Here is an 18,636-nt window from a genome sequence, read left to right as displayed (position 1 = left end):
GCCAGTAAAATGACTGAGCACTTAAGTATGCCAGGCACTGGGCTATGCTTCATGGGTGTCCCTTGGCAAGCACAGTCCCCCACTCCTATTGTGAAGTTCACAGTCAAGTGTATGTATGTGTGTGGGGTGGTGGCAGAGTTGAAAGGGAGACAGACAGCTGTCTAGGGAAGCCGAAGAATCAAGAAGGTCTTCTCCATCCCCTTTGGTGGGGGCAGGGAGGAGGTTTCAAGAAAAGATGCCAAGGATGGAATGACCAGGTAGAAAGAGGCTAGACAGCCTGGAGCAGATCTTGGGCTGTGTGCTTCAACTCCCTGGGACTTGTTTTCCCCATCCCACAAAACTTGTGGATATGAACACTATTTGGAAACAGTTTAGTGAAATATAATCACCACAATTAATATTTATGCCTTGCCTTGGTGGACTTACAGCTTAGCTGTGGAGACAAGATAAAGGCAGGAAATGACATAACAGCTGATCAAGAGCGCAAAAGTAGAGGGGCGCCTGGGTAGCGCAGTCGTTAGGCGGCTGCCTTCGGCTCAGGGCCTGATCCTGGCGTTCCAGGATCGAGTCCCACATCGGGCTCCTCCGCTGGGAGCCTGCTTCTTCCTCTCCCACACCCCCTGCTTGTGTTCCCTCTCTCGCTGGCTGTCTCTCTCTGTCAAAATAAATAAATAAAATCTTAAAAAAAAAAAAAAAGAGCGCAAAAGTAGAGGGCATAGCAGCCCCGTGTGGGGGTATGGAGATGACTTTATGAAGGCCAGGAGAAGTGAGTCTGGTGAAAGTGGAGGGGCAGGCATGCTGTTCAGAGAGCACAGATGGACAAAGTCCTGGAGAAGTAAAAAATCGGGTTGCCAGAATGGTGATGGGGCTGGAGCAGAGGGTGCAGGCCGGAGACCAGAGATTGGAGGGTCTTGCAATCTTGGTATCAAAGCACCAAGGGGGACGCTAGTGGGTCACCTCCTCCCAGGTGGATGAGATGGTGCCAGTGGCCCCTTTTTCCATTCTGGGCAAGAACCAGCTTGGCTGACTGTGTGATTTTGAGGTACCCTCTCCTGGGGAAATAGTGGCTGAGGAAGCCCCAGGAGGCCAAGGTTGGCAAGGACACCCATCTCCTCCTTCTCTTGCTCCCTCTAGGACCCGGTGTCCTGAGGAAGGTGCCTCCTCCTTTTGCCCTCCTCCAGCCTCATGCCAAAGCCTCTAAGACATTTTCTTTTCTGGGCACTGGGGCCCAGCCACCTGTTGTCTCTAAGAAGAGAGAAGGAGCCACCCTAAACTTAGCAGCTGCCCTTGGCCTCCTACACTGGCCCCTCCCTGCCTCAATCGACAGCTGTCTCACCTTATACGGTTACCATGGGGGTCTAGGCCCAGGGAGGAGCCCACTTAATCCTGGGTTCTGGGAGGGGAGAAAAACTCCAAAGAGGGGAAGGGGGAAAGTGCTCAGATAGCTTGGGTCAAATGGAAAGTGGGGAAATCGAGGAGAAGGAGCTGTAGCTGTAACTCGGACACAGGATCTGGGTCTGAGCTGGGAGCCAGTAGCCTAAGAGAACTCAGAAACCAAGGAGGACCTGGGACATTGGGAGCTAGGCCTGACTGAAACTTCAGGATGGTGGACTCTGTATGGAAGTTGGGGGGCCTCTAACCCTGAGGCCCAAAGGGACGGGGGTCAGAGAGAGGAGGGACTCCTAAAATCAGGATTTTGTGTTTGTGATCTGTGGTAGCCTGGGGGCTCATGAGATTGGGGTCTGCTTTCTTAGCAGAAAATGAGGAGTACAGAGAGGTGTGGCTGTGATGGGAGAGGAGTTGATGGGACAGGTCCCGGGTCCCCCAAAGAATAAGAACACAGATATGGGAGTTTGTGCTACTGGGAATTCATGGTTTGGGGTCTAGGATACCCACTAGAATGGGGGAGGCACTCAGGGGATGAGAATTAGATCCTGGATTCTGGGGAGGAGCTGGGATATATAGAGGGGAGAGGGGCTGAGGAAAGGGACTTAGGGCTTGGGATTCCCATCGGAAATGGAAGATCCAGGGAGATGGGTCCCTTAGATGATTTGGGGGCTCTGGTTATAGTCGTCTGGGCTTTGAGTGTTGAGGTTGGTTGCAAGCTGAGATGAAAATTAGAGACAGAGTGGAGGTTGAGAGTACTTGATCAGGGCACTGGATCTGTGATGGGGTCCCACAGACCATCAGAGTGAGGCGGCTCTGGATGGAGAATGGGAGACCAGGGGGCGCTTCGCTGGTTTAGTCGGTAGGGCATGCGGCTCTCCATCTCAGGGTCGTGAGTTCAAGCCCCACCTTGGCTGTGGAGCCTACTTAAGGTGGGGGAGAGAGAGAGAATGGCAGCCCAAAAAGGACTCAAGCAAAGCAGCGCGGCGCTCTTATTGGCTAAGGGCTGCTCTAATGTCCCTGGCCCCCGCCCCCTCTCGGCGCTGTCCCCAACTGTCACCCCCTCCTGCGCTTGTCTCCGGTTGTCACCGATATCCCTGGGCTGGCACCGCCTACTGGCAGCTCCCCTACCCTTTGGATGCTTCCATTGGCTGATACAGCCGTCTATCTTCCTTCCCTGGTGCTAAAATGAGGGAATACGCTCATTGGCTCAGGATGCAAATTAATAGCCAATCTGGCCCGCCCCTCCCCCCCCCCCGCCAGCTGTCATTCCTTCTTGACCTTCTTGGGAGACCTAAAGAATTCCTCAGCTCTTCCTATTGACTGCGGATGCTGTCTGTCACTGCCCAAAGAGACACCGCTGTCTGTCAACTTGACCTCCGCCTACTCCCCCTTTTCATTGGCTCCCTTTTTACTGTTTCCATTGGCCAGGCTCGCCTCTTCTCGCGCAGAACCCGCCTCCTTCCGTGGTCATTCACTCTCCAGCCATTTTTATTGGCCAGGAGGTTCAGCTTCCCGCTTTTCTATTAGTTATCTCTTTCGTTCCACCTCCTCCTGCCTTCACTCGCCCTCTCATTGGGGCGCCTCCGCCTTCTCCATTTCCTCTTTCCAAATTACCCAGCCCCTTCCCACCTCCAACTCCACCCACCCTTCCAACGATTGGTAGAAACCCAGTTCCCTCTCTCCTATTATTCGTCCAAACACTCTGACGAGGCGGGAGAAAAAAGGAGCGCGATGGGACTGCCCGCGCGCAGGCGTGAAACGCCGAAACGCTGGCCGCTTAGCCGGCGCTGGGGCATGTGCGCAGGCGCGAGGTCGGCCGCTCGCCTGAAGCAGGAGGGAGGGGGCGGCGGCGAGAGAGCGCCAGGGGTGAGAGGGCGCAAGGGGGACCCCCGCTCCTGGCGCCCCGGGATTCCTGCCACGCCTCCGCGCGCCGGGCAGCTGCCCGCGCGCCGCCCCCGTCCCCGACGCGCGCCAGGCCGCGCCCTTAGCCTTCTCCCCTTCCTTGGCGGGCGGCGCGGAGCGGCCTGAGGGGCGGCGCCTTCTGCGGCCGCCCCGGCGGGGGGATGTGAGGGGAGGCCCGCGGCCATGGAGACGGGCCCGGCGCCCCTGGTGGCCCCGCCGCGCCGTCATGGCGCCCCCGCGGCCCCCTCGCCGCCGCCCCGCGGCTCCAGGGCCGGACCCGTCGTGGTGGTGGCTCCGGGGCCGCCAGTGACCACGGCCACATCGGCCCCGGTCACCCTGGTGGCCCCCGGGGAGGCGCTGCCCGCCTGGGTACCGGGGCTCGCCCAGACCTCGGCCCCGGCCGCGGCCCCAGCCTCGACCGTCACGAGCAGCACAGTGGTGGTGCTGACGCTGGAGGCCTCACCCGAAGCCGCGAGGGCGCAGGTCTCTCCTGGCTCAGAACCCCCGGTGCCCGGGGCAGTGGCAGGAGCCGAGATGTCCATGGCTTTGGGCCCCGGGGCAGACTCTCCGAAGACGGAGGAGGCTAGAACCTCCCCCGCTCCTGGACCAGGTACCCCCACCGGGACCCCCACCAGGACCCCTTCCAGAACAGCTCCTGGGGCTCTGACCGCCAAACCCCCGCTTGCCCCCAAGCCGGGAACCACAGTTGCCTCAGGAGTGACTGCGCGGGTTGCAGCAGTGACAGCAGGACAGGTGACAAGTGGACATGGAGCTGCAGCGGCAACATCAGCATCAACTGCACAGGCTCCCGAGGACCCCTCAGGGCCTGGCCCGGGCCCTTCAGGGACATGTGAGGCTCTGGTAGCTGTCGTGACGGTCACCCCAGCTCCGGAGCCTGCTGAGAACTCTCAGGACCTAGGCTCCACGTCTAGCCTGGGACCGGGCATCTCTGGGCCTCGAGGGCAGGCCCCGGACACTCTGAGCTACTTGGACTCCGTAAGCCTCATGTCTGGGACCTTGGAGTCCTTGGCAGATGATGTGAGCTCCATGGGCTCAGACTCAGAGATAAATGGGCTGGCCCTGCGCAAGACGGACAAGTATGGCTTCCTTGGGGGCAGCCAGTATTCGGGCAGTCTGTGAGTACCCAGTGGGCACCCAGTGGCACTGCTTCAGGGAAGCAGAGGTTGGGGAGGAGGAAATGATACACCTTGCCCAGACTCCGGCAGCCCAGCCTCCTCTGAGGCTCCAGGGGAGTGGCTCCAGCAGGAGTGAGATTCTTGGTGATCCCTGTGGTGCTTAGAGCATCCTGAGGTTTTGATGGCACTTTCATGTTAGAGTTTCAGACCAGGTGTCAGGAGTTGTGGGTCTGAGCTTTGCTTTTAGTGTGTTGTGTGCCCTTGAGCTTTCTTCCCTATTTCCGTGCCTCAGTTTCCTTCTCTATAAAGTGAAAGTTTGAATGACATGATACCTAAGGTCGTCCCAGGTCCTTGATGTGAAACTCCAGCTATGGGCCAGATATTCTGGAGACCTGGCGGGGCAGGCATTCTGGTAGAGTTCATTGGTCCCTGAAGTGGAAGGAGTCTGGGAGGGATGGAGGCGTCTCCCCTCCCCCGTAGCCCTAGGTCTGATGGGGCGGTGAGAGGGGGAAGTCTGGTTGATGGAGGGGAGACCCTGAAGCCAAGGCTCCTCTGCAAAACAGAGAAGGGCAGTCTTGTGTTCTTACTGAAGGAAAGGGGTTGGGGGAGGCCTCTTCCCCATTTCCTCATCTCCCCAGCCCGGCTTACTCTTTCCTAGTTCCCTCCAGGGGCCTGAGTCACTCCTGATGTAGGAGTGCGATTGCCTCTGACTTCTTCCTTCCCTCTCTCTGGATCCTGCGCAATATTCCTGTACCCTTTTAACCTGCTGGTCAGTTCAACCTACAGCATCACCTGAGCACCCAGGTGCCAGACCTTGCCCTGGGTACTAGGGATAAAATAGTTGTTTCAAGGCGCCCATCATCTAGAGGGAGAAACAAATACTTTAAGAGTTGGTTTCGATATATGTAAGGTTTAGCCTTGAGATCATCACAGGATTTTGTGAGCACCTAGGAAAGGTGTCTTTTGCCCACTCCGAAGTCAGCTGAGGCTGGTCCGAATGCTGAAGAATGGGTAGGATTTAATTGTGTATGTGTGTGTTGGGTGGGGGGCACCTGCCTGGGGTTGGGGGGGACACTTGGGAGGATGTTCTAAGCATGTTTTATAATCTAACAAAAAAAACAGAGAACCTTTGATTAAGCACCAACATTCATGGTCTTAGGAAGGCATCTGAAGTTTGACCTTGGTATTTTCCCATGCACGGAGGAGGCATTGTCGTACCCAATTTATAGGTGAAGAAACAGGATTGAGGCAGTTGAGCGAATTGCCCCACTCACATCTGGATCTGTGTGACCAACTTTCTCCTCAGTACCACACCGCCCTAAGGAACTTGGATTGAGTTGGATTTTAGTGAGCCCCTCTTGTGTGCCAGGCACCGTGCTGGTTGCTACTTCTATGCTTTGTAATTTTGTCCCTCTAAAATCTATCTTCTGTGTTGGATACTTCTGAGGCAAGACTAACTGAGGCACATGTTACGTTAAAAGCTTGTAGTGGCTCCCCACTGGCCACAGGATAAAGTCTCAAATGCTTTATTCTGCAGATAGGCTCCTTAGTATCTGGCTTTGCCAGTCTTTCTGGTCTTCTGTCTCACCACTCCTCGCCGTGCACTTAGTACTGTGGTCCTGTTGAACGGATTGTAGTCTTTCCCCCTTTATACTCCCACCTGCCAGGAATGCCTTTCTCCCCCTTCTTGTCTCAGTGTGTTCTGTTCAGTCCTTCATGGCTTATAACTCAGATGTCTCCTCCTCCAGGAAGCCTTTTCTGATATCCACTGCCCCTACTCCAGTCAGTGCCTCTTCTGTGCATTTTTATCATTGCATTTCCCATACCACATTGCAATTATCTCCCCTGCAAGCTTGTGACCTTCTTGAGGGCAGGAAAGATATTATCTTATTCTTCCTGATCCTTAGTAGAGTTTGGAACTGACTTATGCTAGAAATTAATGAGAGGTGTTTAAGGGGCTTCTAAGACAAAAGAAACTAGTATTTAATGAGACCTTCCATTTACCAGTCCTTATGTGGTTTCTCAATAGCCCTCTCATAACTTTGTGATGTAGGTGGTGACATCCCTTTTTTATAGAAAAGGAAGAGAGTCAGGTTATCACTTGCCAAGATCCCCCAGCTTCTAATGGGTGGAACTGGGATTTGAGCTCAGGTCTGTCTGGAAACTCAAGCTCTTTCTTCCATTCCACTCACCTCCTGGTACTAGCTCCTACAAGTAACTGTTTCAAGACTCATGGGGCATCTTGAGTGTGAGGCTGTGACAGAACAATGGGCAAACAGTGCAAGGAAGACTTCATTTGCTTGGGAATCTAGGGTGATTTCAGGGAGAAGGAGGTGGAGGGGATTGCAGATGGCCTGGGAGATCTCAAGAGTCTGATAGGAGGAAACTCCGTTCCTTCTAGGGAGGCAGAGAGATATATTGGTTCTGTGTTTCATTTTATGGGTAATACTTGCCATTACTGAGCACTTGCCATTTGTTATCTCCTGTAACTTCTCTGTCTTACGAATGCGGAAATTGAGGCTAGAGGAATTCAGTGACTTGCCCAAGGTCACACAATGAATAAGTGGTAAAGCTAGAACTTGGACCCAGGTCTAATGCGAAGTGGGGTTTTTAAATATTCTGTACCCTCTCCCCAAACTTGTATGTGCCATAAGCAGGATTTGAACACACCCAACATGTATAGAGATCCAACATGAGAACACCAGAGATTCCTTCCAAAGAGAAGTCCTTTCAGTGTGATGAGCTAGGCACTTGGATGGCTAAGTGGCCAGATGTCCTGATATTTGGTAGCTCACAAAATGCTTTTACGTCCAGTCTCTCATTTTGAAACGGGGGGGTGGCCTGCTTCAGTTCCACCAGCAATCCATGTTGTACACTACCGCTACTGACCCCTTCCATACTCCCTTCATCCTGCAGAGAGAGCTCCATTCCTGTAGATGTGGCTCGGCAGCGGGAGCTCAAATGGCTGGAGATGTTCAGTAACTGGGATAAGTGGCTGTCACGGCGTTTCCAGAAGGTTTGGAAGGCTGAGTGGTGGGCAGGGCGATGGACAGGTTGGGAAGGGGGCAGGGAGGGCTCATGTGCTCCAGGGAAGCCATGTTAGTATTTGCTCTCTAGACCACATTGGGGGCAGGCGGTACTTGGGCCTGGGGGGAGGAGTAGCTTTAAAGATAGAAGGCCAGGCCAGGTCCAGTGGAGTCAAGCCAATGGGATGTGTGAGGGGTGTGCCAGGAAGCCTGAGGACTGCTGGGGAAAGCCTGGAGGCTCTGCCAGCCCCTGAAGCTGCTGGCCTGCCTGCCATTCTGTCTTAGGTGAAGCTGCGCTGCCGGAAGGGGATCCCCTCTTCCCTCAGAGCCAAGGCCTGGCAGTACCTGTCCAATAGCAAGGAACTCCTGGAGCAGAACCCTGGCAAGTTTGAGGTATGTCCAGGGTATGGGGTTGTGACATGGTGTGAAGGGTATCATCAGTCCCCCCAGATCCTGAGATAATCCCTGCTGTCCCGCTGCAGGAGCTGGAACGGGCGCCTGGGGACCCCAAGTGGCTGGATGTGATTGAGAAGGACCTGCACCGCCAGTTCCCTTTCCATGAGATGTTTGCTGCTCGAGGGGGGCATGGGTAAGATGGCCTGACCACATGGGTCAGGCAGCAAACATTGGTAGAAGGCTCCAAGTGGATACAGGGCTGGGTTGAAAGCAGTTCTTGCTCTCCAGGGCTTCTAGGAGAGTGGTCTTTAATGGATTGAGTGTCAAGCCATATTGAAGGAAGCGTCCTGGGAGGGAGATTCTGACTTGGGGCTGGGGGGCTGCTGCAGGGGGGATGGGAGGCCCTACGACTTATTGAAGAGGTCGCATTTGAACTGGGTTTTGAAGGATAGACGGGAGCAGAGCAGGAGGCAGGTTTTTCCTGGCCAGTGTTATGTAAGCTCTGTCTGGGATGTGCGGTTGGGTAGAGCTGAGGCTGGAAAAGCAGTTTAGGGCCAGGTCACCAAGGTCCTTTAAAAACTGTTCCAAGGCATTTGTACTTTTGTTCTATATACCCGGCTTCCCTGAGATGTGTATCTGTCAGTCCTTAGTAGTATGCAAGATGGTATTAGGTGGCTCTCAGGTGGACTTTTTTTCATCAGTTGGTTCATCTTTTCAGCAAATACTTAATACCTGCTATCTGCCAGGCACTGGTCTAGCCAAAGATGACAGCAGTTAACAAGAGACAAAAATTCCTGCCCTTATGGGGCTTATTACATTTTAGTGGGGATAGACAATACATAAATAAGACAAAGAAGGAAAAGTATGTTGCCTGTGAAATGGTGGTAAGTATGAAAGAGGAGTTTAAAGCAAGAAAGGGGAGTAGAGAGTGAGAATGGAGATGGGGCTACAAGTGATCTGATCTGATTTGTGTTTTAAAAGGGTCATTCTGGCTGCTGTGCTGAGAATAGACTATAAGGAGACAAGGACAGAAGCAGAGAGACCTGTGAGGAGACCATTTCCATAATCTAGGAGAGAGACCATGATAGATAAACCAGAATGGTAGCCGTGGAACTATGGGGAGAAGTGGTTGGGTTCTGGGTATTTCTGAAGGTAGAGTCAAAAGGATTTGCCAACGGATTAGATGTGGAGTGTGTGAGAGAGAGGGAGAAGGAGTGAGCGAGAGTAAGAGTGCAATTAAGGCTGACTCTTAAGGTTTTGGGCCTGAGAAACTAGAAAAATGGAATTGTTATGTACTGATGTGGATGGGGAAAATGGGAAAAAGGAAGTTAGAGGGGTACATCAGGAGCTCAGTTTTGGAATGTGAGGTTTGAAATACTAATTAGATGTCCAGATGAAGATGTCAGATAAGTTGGATGTATGCTATATGCAAGTCTGGAATTTGGGGAGAAGTTTAAAGTGAAGGTAAGCTGGAGATTGAGCATTGTCAGCCTCTAGGTGGGACTAAATCTCACCCCTGGGACTGGGTGAGGTCATCAAAGCAGCAAGGTCAAAGATTGAGCAGCTCCAGCGTTTCAAGAATGGAAAGATGAGAACGAACCTGCAAGGGAGACTAGAAGCAGAAGCTGGAGAGGTAGAAGGGAAACCAGGGCAGTGTGATTTCTGGAAGCAAATTGAAGAGGGGTTTCAGGACCAGCTGTATGAAATAACTGCTGGTGGGTCAAGTAAAGTCAAGTCTGCAGATTGACCTCGGGACTCAGCGCAGTGGAGGTCATTGGTGACCTTGATGAGGGCAGTTTTGCACGGGGCAGTGGGTTAAAGCCTGACTGCAGAATGGAAGAGCTTGATGACAGCGAGCCTGTACCCTGAAGTTTTGCTGAGTAGGTAAGGAGAGAAATGGTGTGGTGTTTGGAGGGGGAAGGGTGGTGGTCAAGAGACTATTTTTTTAAGCAAGAGGAAAGAACAGATGTTGGTATGCCAATGGGAATGATCTAGTAGGGAGAGAAAAACTGATGATGCAGGAGAGGTGGGAGGCTTGCTGGGGTGATGGCCCGTGAGGTGAGAGTGGATGGGGTGCCGTGCCCAAGTGGAAAGGTTGTGTTTGGCAAGGACCACAGACATTTCACCCACAGCAACGGGGGAGGAAGCAGGGACACATGCATGTAGGTAGGTGAATGAAGCATGGGAGCTTGTGGGAATTACCTGTCTACTTTAATAGGTATTGGGTAAAATAACTAGTGCATCCAACCTGACAGTTCATGGATGCTGTTGCAAAGTGGAGAAAAAATACTAAGTGAAAAAAAGCGGGGAGGTATGCAGATAAAGCACAAGTGCAGATCACACTTCAGTGACTGCATTTTCAGATAGAGGGGGTCATTTTTTACTTTTTTCTGGGTAAGAAATGAAGGTCTGAGCTACGGAATGGCTGTGGAGGCAGAGAAAAGGAACAGGCCTGAATGAAATTCAAGAGGTAGTGTTGAGAAGATGTGGTGATTAGCCATGGGGAGTGATGAAGAGCTCTCTTTTCCAATGTGGGGCTGACTGAATGGAATTCCCAGACATGGGGCAGCCTCCAGAAAGAGGTGCAGTTCTAGGGCAGAGCTTTTATTCTTTTGGATGCAGAGACAGAAAGGTTTGAGGCACAGCTGGCTTCCCCAGCCTTCACCAAGAACCAGGGCCCACCAAGAACCAGGGCCCAGGACATGGTGGCGGGGACCTGATTCAATCCAGTGAGGCAGATGAGGCGGGCCCTGCCCCGGGAGAGCCCCTGCTCCGGGGCGCTAAAAGCATTCAGACAGTGTGACAGGAGGGCTGTTGCTTCGGGCAGTGAAAGCTTCCGGAAGAAGGTGACCTTGAAGGATATGGCATGGTGGCAGATGAAGGAGGGAGAGAGAACACAGCCGGTGTGGGGGAACGGGTAGGAAGCATGTGGAGTGTGCAGGCAAGGGTGGAAGGCTGAGCCTGGAATGCTTTGGCTATGGTTGGAGTCTGTCGCTTCACCCTGATGGGCAGCACCAGGAACTTCAGTGGAGGTGTGTGGTGGTGAAGCTCTGAGGTTAATCTGGAACTGGATCTAGGAGGGGTCTGGAAGGGGGTTGGTTAGGGGGAGCAGGCTTAGTTTGGGGCAGAGAGCCCTCAGCTCCTGTGATTGCCCTCATGATCTTGTCCAATACCCACAGGCAACAGGACCTGTACCGAATCCTGAAGGCCTACACGATCTACCGGCCTGATGAGGGCTACTGCCAGGCCCAGGCCCCAGTGGCTGCCGTGCTGCTCATGCACATGCCTGCTGAGGTCCGCATACCCCGGTCCTGGTTGGGGAGGGCCTGGGAGGACCTTGGCCTGCCGTGGTGATGGGGGAGCGCTCTGCTCCCTGTTTCTCAGGTCCCATCCCTCCCCCGTTGTTCTTGCCCTCCTCAGCAAGCTTTTTGGTGCCTGGTGCAGATCTGCGACAAGTACCTCCCCGGTTACTACAGTGCAGGGCTGGTGAGTGTCTGAAGGCTGGGTGCACCCAAGGCTGCAGGGAGGTCCTTGTCCTGTCCCACCTGCTGCCCTTTTGTCCCTGTGCTCTGGGCCTCTCCCACCGAGGTGAGGATCCCCTCCTAGGGACAGTGCTACCCCAAGGGGGTCACCAAAGGCCTCTTCTCACTGCTTCTCCCACCTGCAGGAGGCCATTCAGTTGGACGGAGAAATCTTCTTCGCGCTCTTGCGCCGGGCCTCCCCACTGGCACACCGGCACCTGCGGCGGCAGCGCATTGACCCCGTGCTCTACATGACCGAGTGGTTCATGTGCATCTTCGCCCGCACCCTGCCCTGGGCGTCAGTGCTGCGTGTCTGGGATATGTTCTTCTGTGAAGGTACTTCTGGAGCCATTCAGGCCATGAGGGGTCTGGGGTTTCCACGGTGGCTGCCACAGAGGGGGCTGCTGCCAGAAGGTACGTCTGGGGCCTAGGCTTCCCTGTATGCAGTCCGGGGGCTGGAGAAACTGGGGCCTGGTCTTGGCTCTGCCATCAACCTGGCGCCTACGCTCCCTCCCAGGAACCTGAAACCCATGGCAGCTCATCTCCGTGGGGCCTCCGTTTCCTCATCTGTGAGGATGGCAGTAAGACAGGGATAGGGCCTGTGAGGCCCTTCTACATGGGACGGGCTGCGATCCCAGCCCTGATCGCCCATGCTGTCATTTCTCTGCCCTTGCAGGCGTCAAGATCATCTTCCGGGTGGCGCTGGTGCTGCTGCGGCACACGCTGGGCTCGGTGGAGAAGCTGCGCTCCTGCCAGGGCATGTACGAGACCATGGAGCAGCTGCGCAACCTGCCCCAGCAGTGCATGCAGGAGGACTTCCTGGTGCATGAGGTAGGCCGTGGCCGGAGTCCACCCGCACCTGCTTCAGCCCGTCCCACCCTGCCCTTCACCCTCCCCTTCATTCTGCTACCCATTCCTTCTTGGTCTAGGTGACCACCCTCCCGGTGACAGAAGCACTGATTGAGCGAGAGAACGCGGCCCAGCTCAAGAAGTGGCGGGAAACCCGGGGGGAGCTGCAGTATCGGCCCTCTCGGCGACTACACGGCTCCCGGGCCATCCATGAGGAGCGGCGGCGGCAGCAGCCACCCCTGGGCCCCTCCTCCAGCCTTCTTAGCCTCCCTGGCCTCAAGAGCCGAGGTTCCCGGGCAGCTGGGGGGGCCCCCTCTCCACCCCCTCCTGCCCGCAGGGCCAGTGCTGGGCCTGCCCCAGGGCCTGTGGTCACCGCTGAGGGACTGCATCCATCCCTTCCTTCGCCTACTGGCAACAGCACCCCGCTGGGTTCCAGCAAGGAGACTCGAAGGCAGGAGAAGGAGCGGCAGAAACAGGAAAAGGAACGTGAGAAGGAGCGGCAGAAACAGGAGAAAGAACGGGAAAAGCAAGAGAAGGAGCGGCAGAAGTGGGAAAAAGAGCAGGAGAAGGAGCAACAGAAGCAGGAGAAGGAACGACAGAAGCAGGAAAAGAAGGCCCAAGGCAGGAAGCTCTCGCTGCGTCGAAAGGCAGATGGGCCCCCAGCCCCCCAGGATGGTGGGGACAGGTCCTCGGCATCTGAGGCCCGGCAGGATGCTTACTTCTGACCTCTGTCTCGGGGCTGGACTGCATGGCCTCCCTCTTTTTTCCTCAGTCAAGAGCAGGCCTGGCCTGGGGTGCTGCCCCAAGCTTCTTGGGCAGGCTGTCACTCTTTCTGGGGAAAGCGGTTTGGCTCCCCAACTCCTTGCCAGCTGCTGATCCCTACACAGCTGGGACAGTGAGTGCACGGGGCAGCTGCCTTTCCTCGGGGCAGCCGTGAACAAGTCTGGAGCCCCTCACCTCCAGTTAGGCCCAGCTGGGGTCTCTGTCACTCCTGCCCCAATTCCCTCTGGGGTCCTGCCCAGGTGCAGTCCTGATTGGCCTTTTGTCACCTCAGGGGTGACTTGGCGATGGGAATCAGCAGTTTTCAGATTCTTACACCAGTTGCTCCCCTTATCCATGAGTGGAGCTGGGTTCCTTTTTCCCTTCTTCAGCTCTGCCGGTCTCCCCCTCTTCCTGCCTGGGGGCCAAGGCTCTCCTCGCTCTACTTCTGGACATCTCTGTGTTGTAATTATGTACAGAGGACCTGGTGGGTCCAGGGTGGGGGTGTTCGCTCTATCTTCTTTCCTTTAGTTTTCCTTCCACAATGTTCTTGCACTCTTTTATTTAAGGGGACATGCACTGGAACAGGGAATGTCCCCCCTCTCCCCACCTGCCATCCTCCTTGCTGTCTTTCCTCTTCACCCATCTTCCTGTGTATTCTCAGGCTTCTACTGCTTTGTCTCCACCAGGGTCCCCATCTTTCACCTTGTTTCCCCTCCGGCCCCTATCTGGGGAAGGGGTCTTCCCTTGAGCTCCAGGAGGTGGAACCCAATGTTTACATTCTCTTCTGTCTCTATTCCCACCCTGTGCGGCGCTTTGAAGAATCAGAAAAGAACCTGCTGTTGTACCTGGGCCTGTCTCCTGCTTTGTTATTTGATGATGGGGGTTAGAATAAGGACTGGGCAGGGGGTGGGAAACAATGGAGCAGGCCGGCATCTGGGTGTCTACTGAAGCAGCTGGCTGGTCTTGGCAGGAAGGTACCTCTTGGCCTTTGGTCCGTCTTTCAGTCACTCATCAACAACTGCCGAGCTCCTGCTCCTCCTCTGCCGGGGATCTGCTGCTTCCACTGTCACTGGCCTGGGGCCTTCTACGTACCACCTGCAGCACCCGGATCTCCTTCCCAAAGTGCTCGTGCAACTCCTGGAAGCTGGAGGGGGTACTGAGGGCAGCTAGGAAGCCACCGACCTCTGGGGGCGAGCTGGGCTCTTGGCCAGCTGCCTGGCACAGCTCCCGGTACTGGGCCTCCAGGGGGGGTAGTAGCACCACCAGCCGCCTCCAGCTCGCCCCAGCCAGCGCCCACAGCCAGGCTTCCAGCTCTTCCTGGTTTTCTGCTGCCAGCTTGTAGGCACGCCCACCTGTGCCCTCAACCCTGGAGGTCAGGATGGTAAAGGCATAGGGTTCTGTGGCCCCAAGGCGTGGCTCCACCTGACAGTTTTCCAAGAGAATGATGCCCAGGGGTGTGTGGTCTGCCTGGTTCTCCAGGTAGAAGAGGAGGTTTCCCCGGAGGATGAACCAGCGGCGTTGATAGCTGGTATTTCGGGCTCCCTTCTTTAGCAAGATGCCCTCCCGGTCTGGAGCCTGTGTTCTGCATCCACGGAAGAAACTGAGCACGGATTTTTGGTGCAGTTTCATGGTAGTCCAATCTAGGAGCAAACCCTGGGGGCAGGAGAGAGGAGGGATGGTCCTAGTCCAGTGGGATTTAAGACACTGTCCTCAAGAGGTAGAGGTCTTGCCCCCACAGCACTGGGACCCACACCTCCCACCACCAGCTCTGCCCCTTGTGCCAGTTTACAGACCCAGGGCAGGGACCGCCGGCCTGGGCTCCTATTTGCCTGCGGCTGTGGTTCGAGAGAGGCACTGTTTTCCTTTTCCAGGCCTACCTGATATCAGGGCACAAGAGACTTCTGGCCTGGGTACTGGGCACAGGTATCACCGTCACCTTTCCGGTGATGGCTCTTGCCACCTCAGAAACCAGGAACTAGCCCAGGGGTTAGGCGTGGGGTAAGTGACTTCCCCTGGGTCCTAAAGAGAGCTGGGTTCGGTGAACGCCTCCAGAGCCCTCCGCGGCCTCCAGGCGGGCCATCAGAACCGGGCCTCTCCTCGGAGGGGAAGAGCAAGGCCGCACCTAGAAGTGGACAGAACTGGACCCTGAGTGGAAAGGCAGGATTCCCAAGGAGATGGTGAGGGGCAAAAAGCTCTTGGCCAATCCTGGGGAAGGGTGACTCAACCCTGGAAAGGGAAACAGGCCGAAACCCACTGTCCCACTTTGGTCCTCCATCACGGTCCTGGGCTTCCCTTTAAGTAGACTGCGCTCCACGTTCTCCCCAGAGCCTCTAACTGCTATACGAGGGAGTCGAAACCGCATCCGGCCAACCCTCTCGTCTGATCAGGGTCTAGGTGTTCATACGTCTCCTGTTCTCGCCATTGTCGCCCCACACTGCTCACGTCATTCTGGCAAGGGCGGGGTGGTCTTCCCCGCTCAGTGCGCACTTCCGCCCGTTTCTCCACTTAGTCCTCTAACTCGAGTGAAGCCACTTCCGGCTTTCTCTGGCGCCTTCCGCAGTTCTCTTCCGGGTGATGGCGGCCGGTGCCCCGGACGTAGCCCTGGTGAAAACCTCTCTCTTTTTCTTTCCTCTCCGCCTCCTGTGGATCCTTAGGTGAGCGCGCGCGGGTGGGGCCCCTCGAACCCTCGCGGTTCTGCCGCCCGTCTGATTTGTACACTTAGCCCAAGACAGTTGGGGGTTACCCCGCAGAGTTGGGAGTTCGGCGCGAGGAGGAGAGGGGCGGCCCGGAGGCCAGGTCCTGGGTCCGCCCGGGCCCCGCGGGCTCTGAGGGAGCTGGGGGTGTAGGAGCGGGTGTCAAACCGCGGAGCCCCGTCGCACCCAGGACTGCGGGGGCCAGGAATGGGGGGTGCCTGTGGGGGGAACCTGTCTCCTTTCGTCAAGGGTGGGGGTTGCCCGTGGGAAGCCCCTCCGCGCGTCCGCCTCTCCGGCCGGTCTCCAGCAACTCTTTTGGACCATACCAAGTCCCGGGGGCCTCCTGGCTGCCAACTTTCCTTTCGGCCCCTGATTCTGTGCTCCCTCTCCTCCCAAGCTGGATCTAGTGCGTACCAGGTGATTATTTGTTGTGTTGGGGGCCCTTCGGCGGTGAGTAGCCTCGCCCAGTTCCTTTAACGAGCACCCTTTCACCTCGGCTCAGCTTGGGGAAGGCCCCTCTGTGCAGTCATGCCAAAGAGGAAAGTGACTTTCCAAGGCGTGGGAGATGAGGATGATGAGGATGAAATCAGTGTCCCCAAGAAGAAGGTGAGGGGGTCAGACTCCTGCATTGTGGGGAGGAGTGAGGGGAGGGAAAGGGAACTAGAAGTTAGAAGAGAAAGAAAACTGGTGGGGACAAAGAACGGGTAAAAGGGCTAGCTTTTCCATGTTCTCTGGGAAATGGGTTTGGAGAATTTTCAGTCAGAGAAGGCTTTGAAGAAAAACCTACCTAAGGTACTTTGAGGAATAGATAGTAACCTGTCTCTCTCAACTTGCTGGCTCCTCCTCGCAGCTGGTGGATCCTGTGACTGGGGCAGGGGGTCCTGGGAGCCGCTTCAAAGGCAAACACTCTTTGGACAGCGATGAGGAGGACGATGATGATGAGGGGTCCAGCAAATATGACATCCTGGCCTCAGAGGATGTGGAAGGTGAGCTAAACCCAAGAACTGATGCTGCTGGAGGAACAGATAGAGCTTTGGGGGATGTGGGGCAAGGAAGGCTTTTGTCTCTTTTCGCTTGCTCAGTGTGGGACACCTGTGTCTTTGGTGCAGGTCAGGAAGCAGCCACACTCCCCAGTGAGGGAGGTGTGCGGATCACACCCTTCAACCTGCAGGAGGAGATGGAGGAAGGCCACTTTGATGCCGATGGCAACTACTTCCTGAACCGGGATGCTCAGATCCGAGACAGCTGGCTGGACAACATTGACTGGGTGTGGCCCACGGGTTGACAGGGCCGGGGGCCCGGAGGCAGCAAGTGCTGGGCTTGGGCCCTGTTCACAGTTTGTTGGAGATAACACCCCCCTGTTTTCATATCATAGGTGAAGATCAGGGAGCGGCCACCTGATCAGCGCCCGCCGTCAGACTCAGAGGAAGAGGACAGCCTGGGCCAGACCCCAATGAGTGCCCAAGCTCTCCTGGAGGGCCTTCTGGAGCTGCTGTTGCCAAGAGAGACAGTGGCTGGGGCACTGAGGCGTCTGGGGGCCCGAGGAGGAGGTGGCAAAGGGGGCAGCAAGGGGGCTGGGCGGCCTAGTTCCCCCCAGCGGTTAGATCGGCTCTCCGGGTTGGCTGACCAGATGGTGGCCCGGGGCAACCTTGGTGTATATCAGGAGACAAGGGAACGGTTAGCCATGCGGCTGAAGGGGTTGGGGTCCCGGACCCAGGGACCCCCTGAACCCACGCCCCCACCCTCTCTGGACATGTTTGCTGAGGAAGTGGCAGAGGGGGAGCTGGAGACTCCAACCCCTACCCAGAGGGGAGGTAAGATTGGAAGGCAGAGGAGGGGTGAGGGGGGCAGGGGGGCAGGGCACTTGAGGCCCAGATGGCTTTGCCTGTTGTTTTAGAAGCAGAGTTGCCGGGAGATGGTCTGGTGGACGTGATGTGGGAGTATAAGTGGGAGAACACGGGGGATGCTGAGCTGTACGGGCCCTTCACCAGCACCCAGATGCAGGTAAGCCCCTTCCTCCTTCCTTCTCCTGTGCCCCCCACCCCCCATATCAGTCCTTTCCCAGCTCTGCTCTCTCTTCCTGCAGACCTGGGTGAACGAAGGCTACTTCGCAGATGGTGTTTATTGCCGGAAGCTGGACCCTCCCGGTGGACAGTTCTACAACTCCAAACGCATTGACTTTGACCTCTACACCTGAGCCTGCCGAGGGCCCAGTTTGGTGTCCCCTTCTTTCTTGGACTCTCTGGAGGAGGCCCCAGCTGCCTCAGGCAGTGAGGATTTTGGGGGCCATTTTTCAGTCAATTTTCCTTTCCCAATAAAAGCCTTTAGTTGTATATCAGGGCCTTGGCTGTGCTGATGGCCAGAAGCCAAGGCCCTTCGGAGCCCCTTTGGACTCGCCTCATGAGTGTTTCCTCATGAAGTTCTTTCTTGGGATTTTCTGATCTCTTGAACCACCTCACCTTCGTGTACCATTCCTGGGGCAGAGCCAGGGCTCCCAGGTGGCCTGTGGCGGCCCCACCTTCACTGTGCGCACCGTGTAAAAAATCCCTTTGCTCACGTGCTGTTCTCCAGTATTCTGGGAGCAGGCTTCATGTTTTGCTGTTCTTAGGTCTTCGGCTTTTAGAACCCCAGCGTCTATCTTTGCGGCCAGTAAAAGATAGAGCACCAGAAGTGGAGATTTTAGGCCTTGAAGGGCTAGGACGTCTGTCGGGGGTGAGTAGGAAGCCTGGTATCCATTGGCTCCCCAGGGGTCTCAGGCTCCTTAGGGGAAAGGCAAACTCAAGGCCCTTCAAGGCCACCTGAGCCAACCATTGAACGGACACAAAGAGGGGCAGTGCCTCCCTGGAGCTTGCACAGCGAAGCAGAGGGCTGGCCAGACCCAAGGGGCTTCTTTCCCAGACCTTTCTTGGTACCTTTGAGGCCCTGAAGCTTCCATTTCCTGGGCTCCCCCAGTGTGCCTGGT

General features: G+C 55.8%; 3 protein-coding genes across 4 annotated transcripts; 2 read left to right on the top strand and 1 right to left on the bottom strand.

The window, feature by feature from the left end:
- The first annotated feature begins 3,151 nt into the window (after positions 1-3,151).
- Positions 3,152-13,830, top strand: TBC1D10B (TBC1 domain family member 10B). Its single transcript, XM_026515786.4, has 9 exons — positions 3,152-4,427; positions 7,344-7,443; positions 7,739-7,846; positions 7,936-8,042; positions 11,029-11,143; positions 11,270-11,335; positions 11,517-11,706; positions 12,047-12,201; positions 12,300-13,830. The coding sequence occupies exons 1-9, from the start codon at positions 3,475-3,477 to the stop codon at positions 12,942-12,944; spliced, it is 2,439 nt and encodes an 812-aa protein (XP_026371571.1). The 5' UTR covers positions 3,152-3,474; the 3' UTR covers positions 12,945-13,830.
- Positions 10,438-15,485, bottom strand: LOC113267676 (sesquipedalian-1-like). The gene is made up of 2 exons (XM_044390123.3): positions 14,859-15,485; positions 10,438-14,634 (listed from the first exon to the last, which is right to left on the bottom strand). Exon 2 carries the CDS (start codon positions 14,608-14,610, stop codon positions 13,993-13,995), a length of 618 nt encoding a protein of 205 aa, XP_044246058.1. The 5' UTR covers positions 14,611-14,634; positions 14,859-15,485; the 3' UTR covers positions 10,438-13,992.
- A 56-nt stretch (positions 15,486-15,541) lies between these two features.
- Positions 15,542-18,063, top strand: CD2BP2 (CD2 cytoplasmic tail binding protein 2). Of its 2 annotated transcripts, XM_026515788.4 has the most exons (8): positions 15,544-15,635; positions 16,072-16,091; positions 16,177-16,280; positions 16,525-16,660; positions 16,784-16,941; positions 17,050-17,488; positions 17,572-17,678; positions 17,761-18,063. In XM_026515788.4, exons 3-8 carry the CDS (start codon positions 16,203-16,205, stop codon positions 17,869-17,871), a joined length of 1,029 nt encoding a protein of 342 aa, XP_026371573.1. In that variant the 5' UTR covers positions 15,544-15,635; positions 16,072-16,091; positions 16,177-16,202; the 3' UTR covers positions 17,872-18,063. The 2 variants fall into 2 exon arrangements, with proteins under 2 accessions (XP_026371572.1, XP_026371573.1); XM_026515787.4 differs by lacking the exon at positions 16,072-16,091 and having other exon boundaries at positions 15,542-15,635.
- The last annotated feature ends 573 nt before the right edge of the window (positions 18,064-18,636 follow it).

This window comes from Ursus arctos, unplaced genomic scaffold, assembly GCF_023065955.2.
Source record: "Ursus arctos isolate Adak ecotype North America unplaced genomic scaffold, UrsArc2.0 scaffold_2, whole genome shotgun sequence".
In the NCBI taxonomy this organism is placed as follows: domain Eukaryota; kingdom Metazoa; phylum Chordata; class Mammalia; order Carnivora; family Ursidae; genus Ursus; species Ursus arctos.
Note: the sequence above shows the minus strand (reverse complement) of the source record. Positions and strands in the feature narration are given on the sequence as shown.

Bases quoted from the DNA above. Each gene is read 5' to 3' on its own strand.
- LOC113267676 (XM_044390123.3), bottom strand. From the start codon at position 14,610: ATGAAACTGCACCAAAAATCCGTGCTCAGTTTCTTCCGTGGATGCAGA.
- CD2BP2 (XM_026515787.4), top strand. From the start codon at position 16,203: ATGCCAAAGAGGAAAGTGACTTTCCAAGGCGTGGGAGATGAGGATGAT. The intron at 16,281-16,524 runs GTGAGGGGGTCA...TCCTCCTCGCAG, and splicing joins TCAGTGTCCCCAAGAAGAAG to CTGGTGGATCCTGTGACTGG. The intron at 16,942-17,049 runs GTGTGGCCCACG...TTCATATCATAG, and splicing joins GGCTGGACAACATTGACTGG to GTGAAGATCAGGGAGCGGCC.
- TBC1D10B (XM_026515786.4), top strand. From the start codon at position 3,475: ATGGAGACGGGCCCGGCGCCCCTGGTGGCCCCGCCGCGCCGTCATGGC. The intron at 11,336-11,516 runs GTGAGTGTCTGA...TCCCACCTGCAG, and splicing joins GTTACTACAGTGCAGGGCTG to GAGGCCATTCAGTTGGACGG. The intron at 12,202-12,299 runs GTAGGCCGTGGC...TTCTTGGTCTAG, and splicing joins AGGACTTCCTGGTGCATGAG to GTGACCACCCTCCCGGTGAC.